A 15,473-nucleotide genomic window follows, 5' to 3' on the forward strand; every position below is an offset into this window, starting at 1 on the left:
TATTTGGTGCTGCCCAGACCAATTTAAGCTTTTTAAAGCATTTTTTAAATTTTATTTTTTATTTAATTTTTATTTTTAATTTTTCTCTTTTTAAAGCATTTTATTTTTTTAATTTTATTTTTATTTTTTAGTTCTAATTTTTCTTATTTTAAAGCATTTTTTTTTTCATTTTGTTTTTTATTTAATTTTTATTTTTAATTTTTCTATTTTTAAAGCTTTTTATTTTATTTTATTTGGTGCTGCCCAGACCAATTTAAGCTGGTGATTGTGCTGGTGTTTGAGGGTCTTGCATTACGGCACTACATTTTATGGAACTTGTACGGCACTTTACAGCACTTTACAGTTTGGTTTTTTTATTATTTATTTTTAATTAATTTTGTTATTTTATTTATTTTTATTTTTAATTTTTCTATTTTTAAAGCATTTTATTACATTTTATTTGGTGCTGCCCAAACCTGCTGTAGTGCATTTTTATACTTTGTAATACTTTGAAGTAATTTTGTTTTGTATTCTCATATTTTTCCCAAGTGGTTTATCCCAAACTGTACCCCCCTCCCTTTACCTGTGTTATCCCTCTCCCGGGATGAGATCATCCCCAAACCCCTACCCTGGCTCTCTGTCAATCACTCAGCCTCCCATCCCCTCCATCCAGAAGTTTCGGTCCAAGTCCTCGAGTGATTAGCCAGAGGCTCGGGGTCAGCCCCCCCAAGCCTTGCCCCATACGCTGTCCTATATGTCTATCCCCCAGCATCCATCCCTTAGGGTCACTTAATGGTTGGTAGGATGTTATCTACTTTCGGTTTCCACCTCCCTTCAAATGTAACCTTGGAACATCTCCCGGGGCTCTCGGCAGGAGCCCCCTGCGGTGCAGGAGTTCCTTTAGGACTCCTAATAAAACCTTGCATTAACCCCTGCTAAGAGTCGGCCCTTTATGATCTACCGCTGTCTCTGGTGTCTCTTGTGCTGCACAGGCGCCCAGGCCAGGTGCCCTCAGTACCCGCGGGGCACACACAGAGAGTGTCTCCCCCCAGCCCAGGTGCCCTCAGTACCCTCGGGGCACAGAGAGTGTCTCCCCGCTCTCGGCCGTGCCGGGGCTGCCGACTCAGGACCGGCCGAGGGTTCCTGAGGGGCTCGCACAAACCCGCTCGGCCGCTGATTGTGGTGGTGTTTGAGGGTCCCCAGGACGAGGGAAGAGACGAGAATCTTGACTCCACCTTTCAGAAGGCTGAAATATTATTTTATGATCTCTATTATATTAAAAGAAAATGAGATATTAGAACTACACTAAAAGAGCAAGGAGACATCAGAAAGCTGGAAAGGAATGAATAATAAAAACCTGGGACTGATCACAGCCCCGACACCGCTGGACCATGATTGGTCATCAAGTAGAAACAATGCACAGGAGACCAACCCAAGATGCCCCTGTTGCTAAACCATCTCCAGCCCACACTCCACAGCCAGCAGATTGTTATTGGTTCCATTTCTGTTCTGAGGCTTCTCAGGAGAAAAAACCCAGCAAAAGGATTTTCATCAAACACGTCAGTGCCAGGTGATGGCACAGGCAGCATCAGCTGCCAGAGGTCACTGTGTCATCCCTGCCAGCCCAGGTCTCACAGCAAGGAGGAGAGAGTTCACCCTGTGCTCACCCTGCAATACAGAGCAATACAACACAACACACACATTAACACAAGATTATAACCTTTTTCTATTTTCATTACTTGTGGATTTATTGTTACAGGACACCCAAAACAACAAAAGCACACAAAAAACAGCACTCATCTACCATTAACACCCCCTTCAAATGACACACAAACTCACCGTCCCTCCCCTCACAACTGCTAAATTACACCCCAGCAATCATTGCTCCTTGGGAACGTGGTTCCCAGGAGCCTCCAAAAAATCCTCCTGCCTGACGAAAACCCCGGTCCCTGGACGGTCCTCGCCCAAACTTTGGCGATGAACGTCACCTCGCAGACTGACCGGGACCGGGGAAAAAAACCCAGCTGTGGGGAAAAAAAAAAAAAAACAGCAGGGGATTTTTTATTCTAAATTTAAAAATGAGTTGGAAAACCTGAAAAGCAAAAAAAAGCCACACACACAATGTTACATCCAGTCAGCATGCACTCACACATGCAGAGAAGAACATGCCAGACTCACCCTTCTCTGAGATAGCTGGTCCAAAGGCACAGAAAGAAGTGCCCAGAAATGAATTTTTAAATCCTTAAAATGTTGAAAAAGACAGAGCTTCCTTCAAGTGAACCTGTAAAAATGAGAAACCAGGGCAGTTATCTCCACTGAAACTGATTAAATGGCAAATAAACCAATTCTGCCCTTCAATTTATTCTCAAAAAATATTGTGAAAAGTAGGATTCTCCTCAATTTAAATCCCTCCAGCAATGAAAAAAGAGAAATTTTTCCCTCAATCAAAACCCTTAACAACGAGGGACAGCTGGGGAAGGTTTGCAGGAGGCACTTAAGACTCACAAAGCAGCCTGACTTTATGGTGGTGGCAGCTTGGGTTTGGGAGGCGTTCTGCGCAATGCCGAATTTCAGGAGCCAGCCAGCCACTCCTGCCCACAGGCCCCTAAACCGCAATGCCAGCTCTCCCCGTGTCAAGCCCCCTGTCTGTGCCCCTCAGTCTGCAATGTCTGTGTGTCACCTCAAGGCCCCCAACCTCGGCCCTTGGCCCCCTAACCTCCACCATGCACTCTCCACTGGTTGGGGTGGTTTTTAGGGTGAGTTTAGGCATGTTTTGAGGGCTGGCTCACCTGGCACCCTCAGGCACCCCCTGCCCCTCAGCCTCCTTGTGTCACCTTCAAGTTCCCCACTGCATCCTCTCAGTGTCTCTGTGCCAGCCTGGAGCCACCTCTTTGCTCCTAAAGACCCCTAAAGGGCAGCAGGTAAGGGTTAGGAGGGGGCACCCCAAATTTCCCAGAGCAAAACTGCAGCAAAACAAAACCGTGGCTGCCCTGGCAGTGCAAAACATGTCCTGCAAACTGCCATCGGGAACCTTTGTGTCCCGTGGAAAGGGGCTGCTGCTGCTGCTGGTGTCCAGGGAATGGGATTGTGCCTCCTAAAATCACATTTCTCGCAGAGACACTGGCTTGGAAATCTTTCCTTCCTGTGCAGAAAAAAAAGAGCCATCATTCACAGCGAGGTGTTCAGGGCTGAAAATCCCCTGATGGCAATGCAAGGGGCAGGGAAATGTGACTATACATCCTCAAAACTTCTCCTAGCACATCCAAAATGTTCACCCCGTAATTGTGAGAGTCAGCCGTGGCATTACTCACCTACAACAAACCCTTGTGCTGAGGGGAGCACCTCAGCAGGTGGGGCAGCGTGTGGGGTCACAGGGGGACCCTTCTCTTTCCACACTCCCAGTCCAGCTGCAGTACTCTCAGTTCCATCCCAGCTCCACCCCAGTACCCCCACTCCCTCCCCAGTGCAACCTATTAACCCCAGAAAAATGATGAGGTTTGAGTGGAAAAGGAGTTTAAATGGAGGGGCCAAACACCTTTTCCATAATTGTCCGATTTTTTTAAACTAAGGGGGAATGCCCTTTCCCTGCAATTTTAAAAAATTTTTACCTTGGGGATCCCGCTCATCCTTCCCCCTCATCTCGCACCCAGAGCACCATCTGCCCTGGTCCCTCCTCTCCTGGCAGGCTCTGTCATAGGGAGCTAATTAGGGGGAGCGTTAATTAACTGGCCACAGCGAAACGGGTCTGGTTCGGAGGTGGGCACAGCGAAAAGAGCCGAGTGCTGCCGGAGATGCCCGATTGGCGGAGAGAGAGCGGTCAGCGAAAGGAGCCGAGCGGGGACGGAAAAACCCGAGCGGCGGGGACGGAAAAACCCGAGCGGCGGAGCTCGGCGGAAAGCGACGAAGGGACGGGGACACCCGGACTGCGAGCCCTGATTGGCCAATGGCCTCGAGGGGGCGGGGCGTTGCGGGCCCGGCCCCGGCGGCAGGTTTAGACGCCGCCATGGCGGCGGAGGCTCCGTGCGGGCTCTGCAGCGCCTCCGCGGCGCCCTATACGTGCCCGCGCTGTCACCGCCGCCTCTGCTCCCTGCGCTGCTACCGCGCCCACGGCCCCTGCGCCGAGGCCTTTTACCGCGACCAGGTTCTTGAGGCGCTGCGCGCCGAGCGCGATCCTTCCCCCCGGGGCCCCGCGCCGCCCGGGCTGCGCGAACTACGCGAGCCCGGGGATCCAGCGCGGCCTGCGGGTCGCGGGCTATGGGAGCAGCTCAGCGAGGCGGAGCGCGACGGGTTCCGGCAGCTGCTGAGTTCCGGGGAGGCCGCGGCGCTGCTGCCGCAGTGGCGGCCGTGGTGGTGGCGCGGGCGGGGACCAGTGGAGGTGCTCGGCGGCGGCTCGGGGGTCGAGCAGGAGGAGGAGGATGAGGAGGGCGGCGAAGGCCGGCCCAGCCCTGGGCCGCCTGTCCCGGCCTCGGTGCCGCCGCTGAGCGCCCTCCGCGCCGCGGCCCCGTCGCCCTTGGTGCGGTTCCAGCTGCCGAACGTGCTCTTCGGCTACGCCTTCGCTCTGAGCCTGCACGGCGGAGACGAGACGCTGCTGCCCGAGCTCCCCGCGGCCGCCATCTCCGCCGCGGCCGCGCTCCGCGCCCGCCGCCCCTTCGGCAGCACGGCCGAGGCGCTGCTGAGCGCCCGGCGCGACGCCCGCGGCGCGGGGCTGCCCCTGAGCCCGCTCGGCGACAGCGGCGCGTTCCTGGCCGTGGCGCAGCTGCTGGAGGGTCGCGATAGTCGCGACCCCGGCGCCGACGTGGCGGCGGCTTTGTGGCACCTGTGGCGGCTGCTGAAGGCGGGGGCGCGGGCGCTGCCGCCCCCCGAGCGGAGCCGCTTCCGAGCGGCGCGCAGGAAGGTCGGGTTCCTGCTGAGCTGGAGCCGCGGCGCCCCCGAGGAGCTCGCCCAGCTCGCCCGGGAGGCGCGGGCGGTTCACGCCGAGGTGGCCGCGGAGGAGGCGGCGGTGGCCGAAATCAGGGAGGGGCTGGAGAAGGTCTGGGGAGGGTCCCGGCCGCCCCCCAGGGAGGGGCAGGGGGATCGGGGACCCTGGCTGGTCAGGGACGGGGTTGAGGAGGGTTTCGGGGGTCCCCGGCCGCCCCCGGCTGACAAGGGGGTGCAGGGTCGGCGGCTGATCGAGGAGCTGGACTGAGATGGGCAGATAGCAAGGAAACAGCGCGGGAGAGAATCCGCTGGTCAAAGGACAGGACTGATGAACGTCCAGAGAACCGGGACTGGGAAAGCTGCTCCTTAAGGGACAGGACTGATTAACGTCCGGGAAAGCTGCTCCTTAAGGGACAGGACTGATTAACGTCCGGGAAAGTTGCTCGTTAAGGGACAGGACAAATGAACTTCCAGAAAAGCTGCTCATTATGGGACAGGACTGATGAACGTCTCCACTCTCGGCGGATGTGGGGGGTCCCAGGGGGTCCCTCAGTTGATGGGAGCGGTCCCGGCAGTGCCAGTAAACGGTGAGGGGTGGGAGTTGGAGGTGGTGGTGCTCGCTGGGGTCCCAGGACAGGAGGGAAGACACGAGAACGTTGACTCCATGTTTCAGAAGGCTCAATGTATTATTTTATGACATATATTACATTAAAACTGTATTAAAAGAATAGGATTTCATCAGAAGGCTGGCTAAGAATAGAAAAAGAATAATAACAGGCTTGTGACTGACCGGGACAGTCCAGACAGCCAGACTGTGATTGGCCATTAATCAGAAACAACCACATTAATTAGAAACAACCACATGAGAGTTGGGGAGGGGGGGTCCCGAAGGTGCCTCAGTAGATGGGGGGGGGCCTTGGGGGTCCCACAGGCAATGTGGGTGATCCCGGGGGGGTCTCGGGGGGGCCCTCAGTAGAGCAGGGGCAGCAGGCGGTGCGGCACGCGCTGGCACAGGCCCCCCCAGGCCCCCCCAAAGCGGCGCCGCTGCCGCCGCTCCCCCTCCAGAGCCCGGAGCTCCCGCAGCGCCGTCCCCACCAGGAGCAGCAGCAGCGGCGGGGACAGACCTGGGGGGACACGGGGGTCAGGGGGGACACGGTGGGACACAGGATTTTGGGGTGCTCAGGTGTCTGGCAGGGAGGGACACGGGGTTTTGGGGGTCTCACCGCAGGGCAGGGTCCAGCCCAAGGCCATCAGCAGCTCCCCGAGGTCATCGGGGCGTCGCACGAGCCCCCACCAGCCCCCGGCCAGCAGCAGCTGCCCCGTGGCCGTGGGGACCGTGGGGAGACCTGGGGAGGGGGTGGAACAGGGGTTTGGCGGGTCCCACATTTGGGGATCCGCGGCCGTTTGGGTGTCCCGGCCCTGGGGGGTCTCACCGGCCACCCGGGGGTCTCGGGGGTCGCGACTGAAGAGGCTCCTCTGGGTGGTGGCGCCGTGGAAGATCCACAAGCCCAGGGCTGGGGGGGAACGGGAGGGGAGGGGGATGTCAGGGCCCCCCCAAACTGCCCCGAGACCCCCCGAGCTCCTCAGGGACCCCCCCCCCAAATCCCCCCAGTTCCCCTGAACCCGCCCCACCCCCATCCTGCTCCCCCCCCCACCATTCCCCCAAATAGTCCCAAATTAATCCCTGGTGCTCCCATTGACCCCAAATCCCCCCAATTCCCCCCAAAATCTCTTCCAGTGCCCCCCAAATCTCATCCAATTCCCCCCAATTGCCCCCAAATCCCCCCAGTTCCTCCCAAATCCCCCCAGTGCCCCCAGTACCCCCCAGTACCCCCCAAATCTCCTCCAGTGCCCCCCAAATGCCCCCAATTCAACCAAATTCCTCCCAATCCCCCCAGTACTCCCCAGCTGCCCCAGTATCCCCCATGCCCACCGTAGAGCCCCCCGCAGGCCGCCCCCCCGGCGCCCCCCAGCCCCTGCTGGGGTCTCCTCAGCAGCAGCAGCACCGGGAGGGGACCCCCGAAGGGGCCCCAGGCGAGACCCCCAAAGAGCCCCAGGAACCCCCCGGGGCCGGGGGCAGGACTCGCGCTCAGCTCCTGGAGAGGGGCGAGAGGTGAGACCCCCACAGATCCCCCACCCACAAACACACCCCAAAATACCCCCCAGGGGACCCCAAAAATCCTCTGGAGACCCAAGCACACCCCATAACCACCCCCCACCCCAAAGACACCCCAAAAACCCCCCAAACACACCCCAAGACCCCCCCAGGTGTACCCCACCCCACCCCAAACACACCCAAAAAACCCCAAAAGCCTCCAAACACACCAAAAACACCCCCACTCCCAAACACACCCCAAAATACCCCCCAAAACACCCCAACTCCCCCCCGGGGGACCCCAAAACCCCCCTGGAGACCCCACAGACCCCCCCCACTGCACCCCTCGGGGTCCCCCCGTGTCCCCCTCCCCCCATGTCTCCCCCCGTGCCCCCCCCGTGTCCCCCACCCTGAGCCGCCGCAGCACCGCCCCCCCCTGCGCGGCCACCAGGAGCGCCAGGGGCAGCGAGGGGGAGCCCCAAAGGCGCTGCTGCTCCCCCAGGGCCGCGGAGAGCACCAGGAACTGGGGGGGACACAATGGGGACACGGGGGCGACAGGAAAGGGGGGACAGGGGGGACATTGGGGACACGGGGCGGGGACGGGGGGAACAGGGGGGAAGAGCTCATTAACCCCTGGGCTCTGCTCCCAGTGCTCCCAGTCCCTCCCAGTTCCCTCCCAGTCCCCCCCAGTTCCCTCCCAGTTCCCTCCCAGTCCCCCCCAGTTCCCTCCCAGTCCCTCCCAGTCCCCCCCAGTTCCCCCCAGTTTCCCCAGTTCCGCCCCAGTCGCCCCCAGTTCCCTCCCAGTTCCCTCCCAGTTCCCTCCCAGTCCCCCCCAGTTCCCTCCCAGTCCCCCCCAGTTCCCTCCCAGTCCCTCCCCAGTTCCGCCCCAGTCCCCCCCAGTTCCCTCCCAGTCCCCCCCCAGTTCCGCCCCAGTCCCCCCCAGTTCCCTCCCAGTTCCCTCCCAGTTCCCTCCCAGTCCCCCCCAGTCCCCCCCAGTTCCCTCCCAGTTCCCTCCCAGTTCCCTCCCAGTCCCCCCGAGTTTCCCCAGTTCCCCCCGTACCCAGGCACAGAGCCCGACACGCTCCCAGTTCAGATTCTCGGGGGGCTCCAGGGGGATCCCCGCTCCTCCCCCCACGAAGAATTCATACACGGGGTGTCCTGGGGGTGGGGGGAGAGGGGCACGGTCTCAGCACCGCCAGGACCCCCTCAGGACCCCCCCGGGACCCCCGAAACCCCCCGCCCCAGACCCCAATTCACCCGTCAGCACTCCCGGACCCCCCAACCCCCCATCGACCCCCAATTCCCTCCCAGCCTGCCATGACCCCCCCAACTCCCCCCCCAGACCCCAATTCCCGCCCCAATCCCCCCCAGGACCCCCCAAGAACCCCAAATTCCCCCCCGGACCCCAATTCCCCCCCAGCCCCCCCTGCTCACCGGTGCTCCCCCCCCGCAGCCGCCGCCGCGCGAGGATGAGGAGGGCGAGGCCGAAGGCGATGCTGGAGGCGGCCGCGGCCAGCGGGGGGAGGAGGGGGCACAGGGGGGGCAGGGGGACCCCCAGGGCCAGGGATCCCCCCAGGGCCCCCCCCAGCATCACCAGCCCTGGGACAGCGGCCGTGAGGGGGGGGCGACTCCTGGGGGGACCCCCAGAGACCCCCAGGACCCACCCCGAGACCCCCCCGAGGCCGCGCGACTCCCGAGGGGACCCCCTGAGCCCCCCGCCCGCACCTAAACCCCCCCCAAGGACCCGAACGGACCCTGGACCCCTCCCAGGACCCCCCCGAGGGACCCTGAGCTCGAAGCCCCCCCAGAGACCCCCGAGGGGTCCCCAGCCCCCCCGAGCGCCCCCCACTCACAGCCGAGGTCCCGGAGGGGTCCTGGGGGGTCCCTGGGGCTCTGGGGGGACAGCGGCGTCACCCTGAGACCCCCTTGGAACCCCCCCTGAGCCCCCCCAACAGCCCCAACTCCCCCTGAGACCCCCTGACCCCCCCAAAACCCCCGTTTCGCCCCCCAAGACCCCCATCACCCCCAATCCCCCCGATATCCCCCATCCCGGCCCCCCAAACCCCCCAAATCCCCCCCAAACCACCAATTCCCCCCAACCCCCCCAAATAAGCCCCCCCTCATCCCCCAAATCCCCTCAATCCCCCCAAATCACCCCCAGACCCCCAAATTTCCCCAGAACCCCCCTAAACTCCCCCAAAATTCCCCCAAACCCCCCAAATCCCCCCCAAATTCCCCCAAACCCCCCCCAGACCCCCCCTCACCCTCGGGGGTTTCCAGCCCCCCATTCCGAGCGCCCCCACCCAGGCCAGCACCAGCGCGAGGGCGGGGGGGGTGGGCACGGCCAGGGGGGGGGCGGGGGCCCCCCAGCCCCCCTCCCGCCCCTCCCCCACCGTGGCGCTCACGACCCCCACGAGCCCCAGAGGGAGGAGCAGCGACAGAGCCCCCGCGCCTGGGGGGGGGAGAGAGACCCCAGACCCAAATTAGGGGGACCCCAGACCCAAATTAGGGGGACCCCAACCCCCAGGTGAGACCCCCTCCCCAAAAAAGGGAGCCGGGGATCCCCAGGTGTGACCCCAGACCCAAAGACAGGACAAGGGTCACTCCCCGCCCCTCCCCGAGGGACCCCAGACCCAAAAAGTGACCTCGCCCCTCCAAAAGGGGACCCAGGGCTCAGGACGCCCCTCCCCCACCCCCCCTCCCCCTTCCCAAAAAGGGCCCCGGTCGCGCCCCCCCGCCCCCCCCTCACCCCAGGGCCCCCCAAATTCCATCTCGGGGGGAGGGGGCGCAGCTCGGGGGGGCTTCATGGCCGGGGGGGATTTTTGGGGGGTCCTGGGTGCCCCGGGGGCGTGGCTTGGCCGGAACCACGCCCCTTCGGCGGGTGATGTCACCGCGCCGCACGATGATTGGCTGCGACAGGGGCACGCCCCCGCTCTTAAAGAGACAGTGACCCAATTCAGCGGGTTTGTGACGTCACAAACTGCGTCATTACACAGCGAGGCCGCGGGAAAGCCGAGTTTATTGAGGAATAAACGGGGGTGGGGGGGGCGGGTCCCACACACTGGGGGGGGGGGTCTCACAAATTGAGTCTCACAGGTGGGGAGGGTCCCACACTGGGGGGGTCCGGGGCTCCCATGAGGGTCCCCAGGTGTCTCCTGAGCTCTTGGGGGTCTCTCCCGGGGGTCTCAGGGGGTCTCCTGGGAGTTACTTGAGCTCCCGAGGGTCTCCAGGGGTCTCTGGCAGTCTCGGGGGGTCTCTCGGGGGTCTCCGGGGGTCTCTGGGGTCACTCCACGACCAGGTGGAAGCGCTCGGCCTCCTCGAACAGCGCGTTCATGGAGGCGGCCCAGGCCTCCAGCTCCGACACCTGGGGGAGCCATGGGGGGACATGGGGGTCAGGGGGGCACAGGGGCGTCTGTGGGGGGCTGTGGGGCACTGGAGGCGGCCCTGGCCTCCCGCTCCGACAGCTGGGGTGGAAAATGGGGGGGACACGATGAAATGGGGGTTCAGGGGGACTGGAGGGGTCCGTGGGAGAAAAGGGGGGGGTCTGGGGCAATGTAGGGTCTGTGGGGGGCAATGGGGATCCGGAGGGGTCAGAGGGGGCAGTAGGGGTCCCGGGGGGGGGTGTCCCAGTGGCATGGGGAGGGTCCCTGGGTTAGCATCAGGTCCCTGGGGGTCCCGGGGGGGTCCCAGGAGGGTCCAAGCAGTGTGGGGTGGTCCCTGGGGGATCCCAGGGTTCAGGCTTGGTCCCGCGGGGTCCCACGAGGGTCCCTGGGGGTCCTGCTGGCCTGGGGAGGGCCCCTGCGGGCGTCCCAGAAGTGTGGGGGGTCCTGGGGGGCTGTGGGGGGTCCTGGGGGGCTGTGGGGGGGTCCCAGGGGTCCGGGGGGTGTCACTCACGTCAATGGGCATCACCTTCCTCTTCCTCCTGCGCTCGGGGAGGGCAGGGCCGATGCCGGGGAGGCCGAGGGGGGGGATCTGGGGAGGTGGGGGGGCTCGGGGCTCGGGGGGGGGCAGGGGCACGTTGAGGGGGAGGGGGCTCAGGGGGAGTCCCCCCCGCGGGCTGAGCCCCCCGACCATCCCCTCCAGGCGGCTGTAGGACCGACGGACACGGGAGAGGGGGGAGGGGAGGGGGGAGGGCGGGGGGGAGGGGTGGGGGGGGGCAGCACAGGGGGGGGAGGGGGCGCAGGGAGGGGAGGGGGCAGCACAGGAGGGGGAGGGGCCGTTCTCCTTCTGGCTCTGCAGCTGTGGGGGAGGGGCAGAAGGGGGGGAGGGGGCATCAGTGTGGGGAGGGGTCCCCGGATCACCAGGACCCCCCCCTCACCACCCCCTCGCCCCTCCTCCAACTCACCCGGGGGCTCCGTCGGTGTCGCTCAAAGGCCTGTGGGGGAGGGGAGGTGTCTGAGAGCTGCCCCCAGCCCCGAGACCCCCCCCAAACCCGGTCTGGGACCTCCCCCCGGGCCCCCCCCAGGACCCTCCCCCACCCCCTTGGTGACCCCACCAGCCCCCCCCCACCCCACCCCCCCCGCCCCCCACTCACGGCGCTGCCCCGGGGGCTGCGGTTCTGGGGGTTCCGGTCCCCCCGCGGTTCCGAGACCACCGAGAGCAGGGCGCTGCTCCGTGTCACTGGGAATTGGGGAGGGGGAGATGAGAGGGAGTGAGGGGGAGGGCGCGACCCCCGGGACTCCCCCGTGCTCCCTAGAAACCCCCCAGAGCCCACAGATCCCCCCGGGACCCCCCTAGACGCCCCCTGACCCCTCAGGACATTCCCAGGACCCTCCACAACTCCCCCCAGAAACCCCCCAGGAGCACCCCAGAATCCCCCAGACCCCGCAGGACCCCCCCAGACCCCGCAGGACCTCCAGGACCCCCCCCCCAGACCCCACAGGACCCCCCCGAGACCCCCCAGACCCCTCCCAGGACCCCCCAGACCCCACGGGACTCCCTCAGGCCCCTCTCGGGACTCCCCCAAGACCCACCAGGACCTCCCCAGGAGACCCCCCCGCGAAGCCCTGGAGACCCCAGCCCCTCCCAGGACCCCCCCCTCACCCCTCGGAGTCGCCCCCGCCGAGCGCCGGCCGCCACCCGCTCCCGCCATGGCGGTTCGAACGGCTGGAAGTGGCGTCATCGTCCCGCGCCGCGCGCCGAGGCAGGCACGGGGAGTGGCGGCGCGGCGGGGCCAGGTTGCACTTCCGGCGCGGCGGCGGCCGGTGACGCCAACAGGGCGCGACGCACCAGGAAGCGCCAGCGGGGCAGCGCGTCGCCATAGGAACGTGTGAGTGGGGGGCGGGGGGGGGCGAAATCTGGGGGGGTCTGGGGGGCTCCAGAGGTGTCGGGGGGCTCCAGGGCGTCTGGGGGGCTCCAGGGGCTCGAGGAGGGGCTGGGGGATCCTGGGGAGCGCTGGACGCGGCTTTGCGGTGTCCCCTTGGTGTGGCGGGGGCTCTGGAGAGTCCCGGGGGGTCCTGAGGGGTCTCGGGCAGCGGGAGAGGGCGAGGGGGGTCCTGGGGGCTTCTCCTGGGGAGGGGTCTTGGGATGTTTTTCTGGGGAGGGGTCCTGGGAGTTTCTCGGGGGCTTTTTCTGGGGAGGGGTCCTGGATGTTCTCGTGGCCGAGGAAGGCCCCAGCCCCCCGGGACCCTCCCCCCCCCCCCCCCCCAATTCCAGGCTACCGCCAGCCCCCCAGGACCCCCTCAGCCCCCCCACATTTCCCCCGGGCCACCATGGGGCTGTGCAAGTGCCTCAAGTGCTGCATCACCACGCTCTTCCCCAGGACCCCCCCCATTTCCAGCCCCCCAAGACTCCCCCAGGACCCCCCCCACATTTCATTTCCAGCCCCCCCCAGGCCGCCATGGGGCTGTGCAAGTGCCCCAAGCGCCGCGTTACCACGCTCTTCTGCTTCGAGCACCGCGTCAACGTCTGCGAGAGCTGCCTGGTCAGCGCCCACCCCAAGGTGCAGCTGGGGGTCTCTGGGGGGTCCTGGGGAGCTCCGGGGGCGCTCCTCAGCGCTGACCCCTCCTGTCCCCGCAGTGCATCGTGCGCTCGTACCTGCAGTGGCTGCAGGACAGCGACTACAGCCCGCAGTGCCCGCTGTGCCAGGCGCCGCTGGGGGACAGGGACACCGTGCGCCTGCTCTGCTACGGTGGGTGGGGAATTTGGGGGGAATTTGGGGGGCTCTGACAGCCTGCAGTGCCCGCTGTGCCAGGCGCCGCGGGGCGAGCGCGACACCGTGCGCCAGCTCTGCTACGATGGCATTTGCGGGGTTTTGGGGGGGTTTGGCGCAGTCTGGGGAGCTTTGGAGGGGGGTCTGGGAGGGTCTGGGGGCCTGGGGGGGCTGCAGGGAAGGCTGGGAGTGACCTGGGTGCGTTCCAGAGGGTCCTGGGGCTGCCCTGACCTCCCCCCCCAGACGTGTTCCCCTGGGGGGGCTCTGGGGATGCTTGGGGGGTTCTGGGGGGTCCTAGGAGTGCCCTGACCCCCCCTATTTGCCCCCCCCAGACGTGTTCCACTGGCCCTGCCTGTCGGGGTGGGCTCGGGCGCTGCCCCCCCGCACGGCCCCCGCCGGGCACCGGTGCCCCCAGTGCGGGGGGGCCCTGTTCCCCCCCCCCAACCTGCAGGGCCCCGTGGCCGAGGCGCTGAGGGCGCGGCTCCGGACGGCAGCATGGGCGCGGCCTGGGCTGGGATTGCCCTTGGTGAGTGACCCCAGACCCACAGAGTGACCCAAGACCCACGGTGAGACCCCTGAGAGCCCCCAGACCCCCTGACACCCCCAATCTCCCCCCAGATCGAGGACTCGGAGGCACTGCCGGAGCCTGAGACCTGCCCGGAGCCAGACGGGGGCTGGGATGGTGAGGGGAGACCCCAAAACCACCGCAGGAACAGCTCCTGGACCCCCAAAACACCCCCAGAATCTCCAAAACCACCCCTAGGACCCCCCAAACCACCACAGGGACCCCCAAAAACACCCTCAGAGTCCTCTAAATCACCCCCAGGGACCCCAAAAACGCACTCAGGAACAGCCCTTGAGCCCCCAAAACACCCCAGGGACCCCAAAAACACCCCAGGGACCCCAAAACCACCCTCAGAGTCCCCTAAATCACCCCCAGGGACCCCTAAGACCATCCTGGAACCCCAAAACCACCCCCAAGACCCCCAAAACCACCCCAGGGACCTCAGAATCACCCCCAGGGACCCCAAAACCACCCCAGAGACTCCCCTGGGCAGATCCCAACCCTGATTCTGACCCTGCAGCCCCAGTTACCCCCCCGGAGCCCCCCCCGAACCCCTCCAGCCCCCACGCCGTGGTGCACATGGGGGGAGGGGAGACCCCGACGCTGCACGTGGGTGAGTCTGAGGGCTTCGGGGGGGCTGGGTGGGTCTGGGGGCTTTGGGGGGGGCTGGGTGGGTCTGGGGGCTTCGGGGGGGGCTGGGTGAGTCTGGGGGCTGCAGGCGGGGCTGGGTGGGTCTGGGGGCTGCAGGCGGGGCTGGGAAACCCCCATGCTGGGCATTGGGGGGGTGGGGCCCCCCAGCCCTGGGGGCGGGGCTTTAGGGTCGCTCCGCCCCCTTCCCCAGGCTCCGCCCCCCGCAAGCCTCTGGGGGGGCGTGAGCCCTGGAGCGCCCCCGACCACGAGGAGGAGAAAAAATATCGGAGGAGACCCCGGGCATGGCTGCCCCCGGGGTTCAGGTGGGTCTGGGGGTTTCCCTGCGGGGGCTGGGGTGGGTCTGGGGGCTTCCCTGGGGGGCCAGGGGGTCCCTTTGTGGGGTCAATTGCGGTCGCTTTAGGCGAGGTCAGGGGGTCTCTTTGGGACGGTCACAGGATCCTTCTGGGGGGCACTTTGGGGGGGGGTCATTCAGGGTCCCTCTGGGGACGTCATCGGGTCCCTTTGGGCACCCCTGAGGTCCCTTTTGGGGGGTCCCTTTGGGGTCCCTCTGCAGGCCCCTTGGGGCACCAATTGGGTTCTCTTTGGGGGTTCCTTTGGGGATCTCTTGGGGGGTTCCTTTGGGGGGTGTCATGGGGTCCCTCTGGGGGTCCCTTTGGGCACCAATTGGGGTTCCATTTGCGGATCTCTGGGGTCCCTTTGGGGATCAATTGAGGATCTCTCGGGGTCCCTCTGTGCCCCCCCGCAGGTGCCGCTCCCGCGCGCTCTCCCAGCACCCGCTGCTGGCGCTGTGCCTGGGCGGGGCCGCGGCCTTCGCGCTGCTCCTGTTCCTATTGGCCAGCCTGGCCAGGGGCGTGGCCGACGCTGACCCCGCCCTCGAGCCGCTCAACAACCCCCACGTGCGGGTGGGGCACTGACCACGCCCCCGCGGGGGGCGGGGCTTCCGCGGGGGGCGGGGTAAATAAAGGGCGCCCCCTTGTGGAGGGGGAGGCAGAAGCATCCGTGTGGTTCTTGGTGGGCACAAGTTTCCCCCCAGTTCCCCCCCATTCCCCCCCCAGTTTCCCCCCAGTCCCTCCCAATTCCCCTCCCAGTCCCTCCCAGTTTGTCCCAGTTCCTCC

General features: G+C 64.7%; 4 protein-coding genes and 1 long non-coding RNA gene across 7 annotated transcripts; 2 read left to right on the top strand and 3 right to left on the bottom strand.

The window, feature by feature from the left end:
* Positions 1-1,215: 1,215 nt before the first annotated feature.
* Positions 1,216-2,379, bottom strand: LOC136570823 (uncharacterized). Its single transcript, XR_010785571.1, has 2 exons — positions 2,158-2,379; positions 1,216-1,647 (listed from the first exon to the last, which is right to left on the bottom strand). It is a non-coding gene; the product is annotated as an uncharacterized lncRNA (long non-coding RNA).
* A 1,577-nt stretch (positions 2,380-3,956) lies between these two features.
* On the top strand, positions 3,957-5,624 carry ZNHIT2 (zinc finger HIT-type containing 2). Its single transcript, XM_066571230.1, has one exon. The coding sequence runs from the start codon at positions 3,983-3,985 to the stop codon at positions 5,162-5,164; it is 1,182 nt and encodes a 393-aa protein (XP_066427327.1). The 5' UTR covers positions 3,957-3,982; the 3' UTR covers positions 5,165-5,624.
* On the bottom strand, positions 5,558-9,822 carry LOC136570822 (delta(14)-sterol reductase TM7SF2-like). Its single transcript, XM_066571231.1, has 10 exons — positions 9,741-9,822; positions 9,256-9,443; positions 8,845-8,884; positions 8,426-8,590; positions 8,052-8,149; positions 7,401-7,514; positions 6,830-6,992; positions 6,330-6,410; positions 6,120-6,242; positions 5,558-6,020 (listed from the first exon to the last, which is right to left on the bottom strand). Exons 1-10 carry the CDS (start codon positions 9,796-9,798, stop codon positions 5,866-5,868), a joined length of 1,185 nt encoding a protein of 394 aa, XP_066427328.1. The 5' UTR covers positions 9,799-9,822; the 3' UTR covers positions 5,558-5,865.
* Positions 9,823-10,043: 221 nt separating this feature from the next.
* On the bottom strand, positions 10,044-12,092 carry LOC136570824 (sororin-like). Its single transcript, XM_066571232.1, has 4 exons — positions 12,035-12,092; positions 11,526-11,611; positions 11,337-11,366; positions 10,044-10,355 (listed from the first exon to the last, which is right to left on the bottom strand). The coding sequence occupies exons 1-4, from the start codon at positions 12,081-12,083 to the stop codon at positions 10,275-10,277; spliced, it is 246 nt and encodes an 81-aa protein (XP_066427329.1). The 5' UTR covers positions 12,084-12,092; the 3' UTR covers positions 10,044-10,274.
* Positions 12,093-12,168: 76 nt separating this feature from the next.
* ZFPL1 (zinc finger protein like 1) lies at positions 12,169-15,351 on the top strand. 3 transcript variants are annotated; one of them, XM_066571227.1, is made up of 8 exons: positions 12,177-12,260; positions 12,815-12,932; positions 13,010-13,121; positions 13,475-13,668; positions 13,761-13,824; positions 14,228-14,320; positions 14,549-14,660; positions 15,104-15,351. In XM_066571227.1, the coding sequence occupies exons 2-8, from the start codon at positions 12,831-12,833 to the stop codon at positions 15,270-15,272; spliced, it is 846 nt and encodes a 281-aa protein (XP_066427324.1). In that variant the 5' UTR covers positions 12,177-12,260; positions 12,815-12,830; the 3' UTR covers positions 15,273-15,351. The 3 variants fall into 3 exon arrangements, with proteins under 3 accessions (XP_066427323.1, XP_066427324.1, XP_066427322.1); XM_066571226.1 differs by lacking the exons at positions 14,549-14,660; positions 15,104-15,351 and having other exon boundaries at positions 12,169-12,260; positions 12,825-12,932; positions 13,761-14,275; XM_066571225.1 differs by lacking the exons at positions 14,549-14,660; positions 15,104-15,351 and having other exon boundaries at positions 13,761-14,275.
* Positions 15,352-15,473: the final 122 nt, after the last annotated feature.

The sequence above is a fragment of the Molothrus aeneus genome, unplaced genomic scaffold (assembly GCF_037042795.1).
Source record: "Molothrus aeneus isolate 106 unplaced genomic scaffold, BPBGC_Maene_1.0 scaffold_397, whole genome shotgun sequence".
Classification (NCBI taxonomy): domain Eukaryota; kingdom Metazoa; phylum Chordata; class Aves; order Passeriformes; family Icteridae; genus Molothrus; species Molothrus aeneus.

Coding starts and splice junctions, on each gene's coding strand:
- ZNHIT2 (XM_066571230.1), top strand. CDS start 3,983: ATGGCGGCGGAGGCTCCGTGCGGGCTCTGCAGCGCCTCCGCGGCGCCC.
- LOC136570822 (XM_066571231.1), bottom strand. CDS start 9,798: ATGAAGCCCCCCCGAGCTGCGCCCCCTCCCCCCGAGATGGAATTTGGG. Junction 7,515..8,051: donor GTGTCGGGCTCTGTGCCTGG/GTACGGGGGGAA, acceptor TGTCCCCCCCAG/TTCCTGGTGCTCTCCGCGGC. Junction 6,411..6,829: donor GGCCTGCGGGGGGCTCTACG/GTGGGCATGGGG, acceptor GTTCCCCCCCAG/CCCTGGGCTTGTGGATCTTC.
- LOC136570824 (XM_066571232.1), bottom strand. CDS start 12,083: ATGGCGGGAGCGGGTGGCGGCCGGCGCTCGGCGGGGGCGACTCCGAGG. Junction 11,367..11,525: donor GCAGCCCCCGGGGCAGCGCC/GTGAGTGGGGGG, acceptor CCTCCCCCACAG/GCCTTTGAGCGACACCGACG. Junction 10,356..11,336: donor GACACCGACGGAGCCCCCGG/GTGAGTTGGAGG, acceptor TGGCTCCCCCAG/GTGTCGGAGCTGGAGGCCTG.
- ZFPL1 (XM_066571226.1), top strand. CDS start 12,831: ATGGGGCTGTGCAAGTGCCCCAAGCGCCGCGTTACCACGCTCTTCTGC. Junction 13,122..13,474: donor CGTGCGCCTGCTCTGCTACG/GTGGGTGGGGAA, acceptor TGCCCCCCCCAG/ACGTGTTCCACTGGCCCTGC. Junction 13,669..13,760: donor CTGGGCTGGGATTGCCCTTG/GTGAGTGACCCC, acceptor ATCTCCCCCCAG/ATCGAGGACTCGGAGGCACT.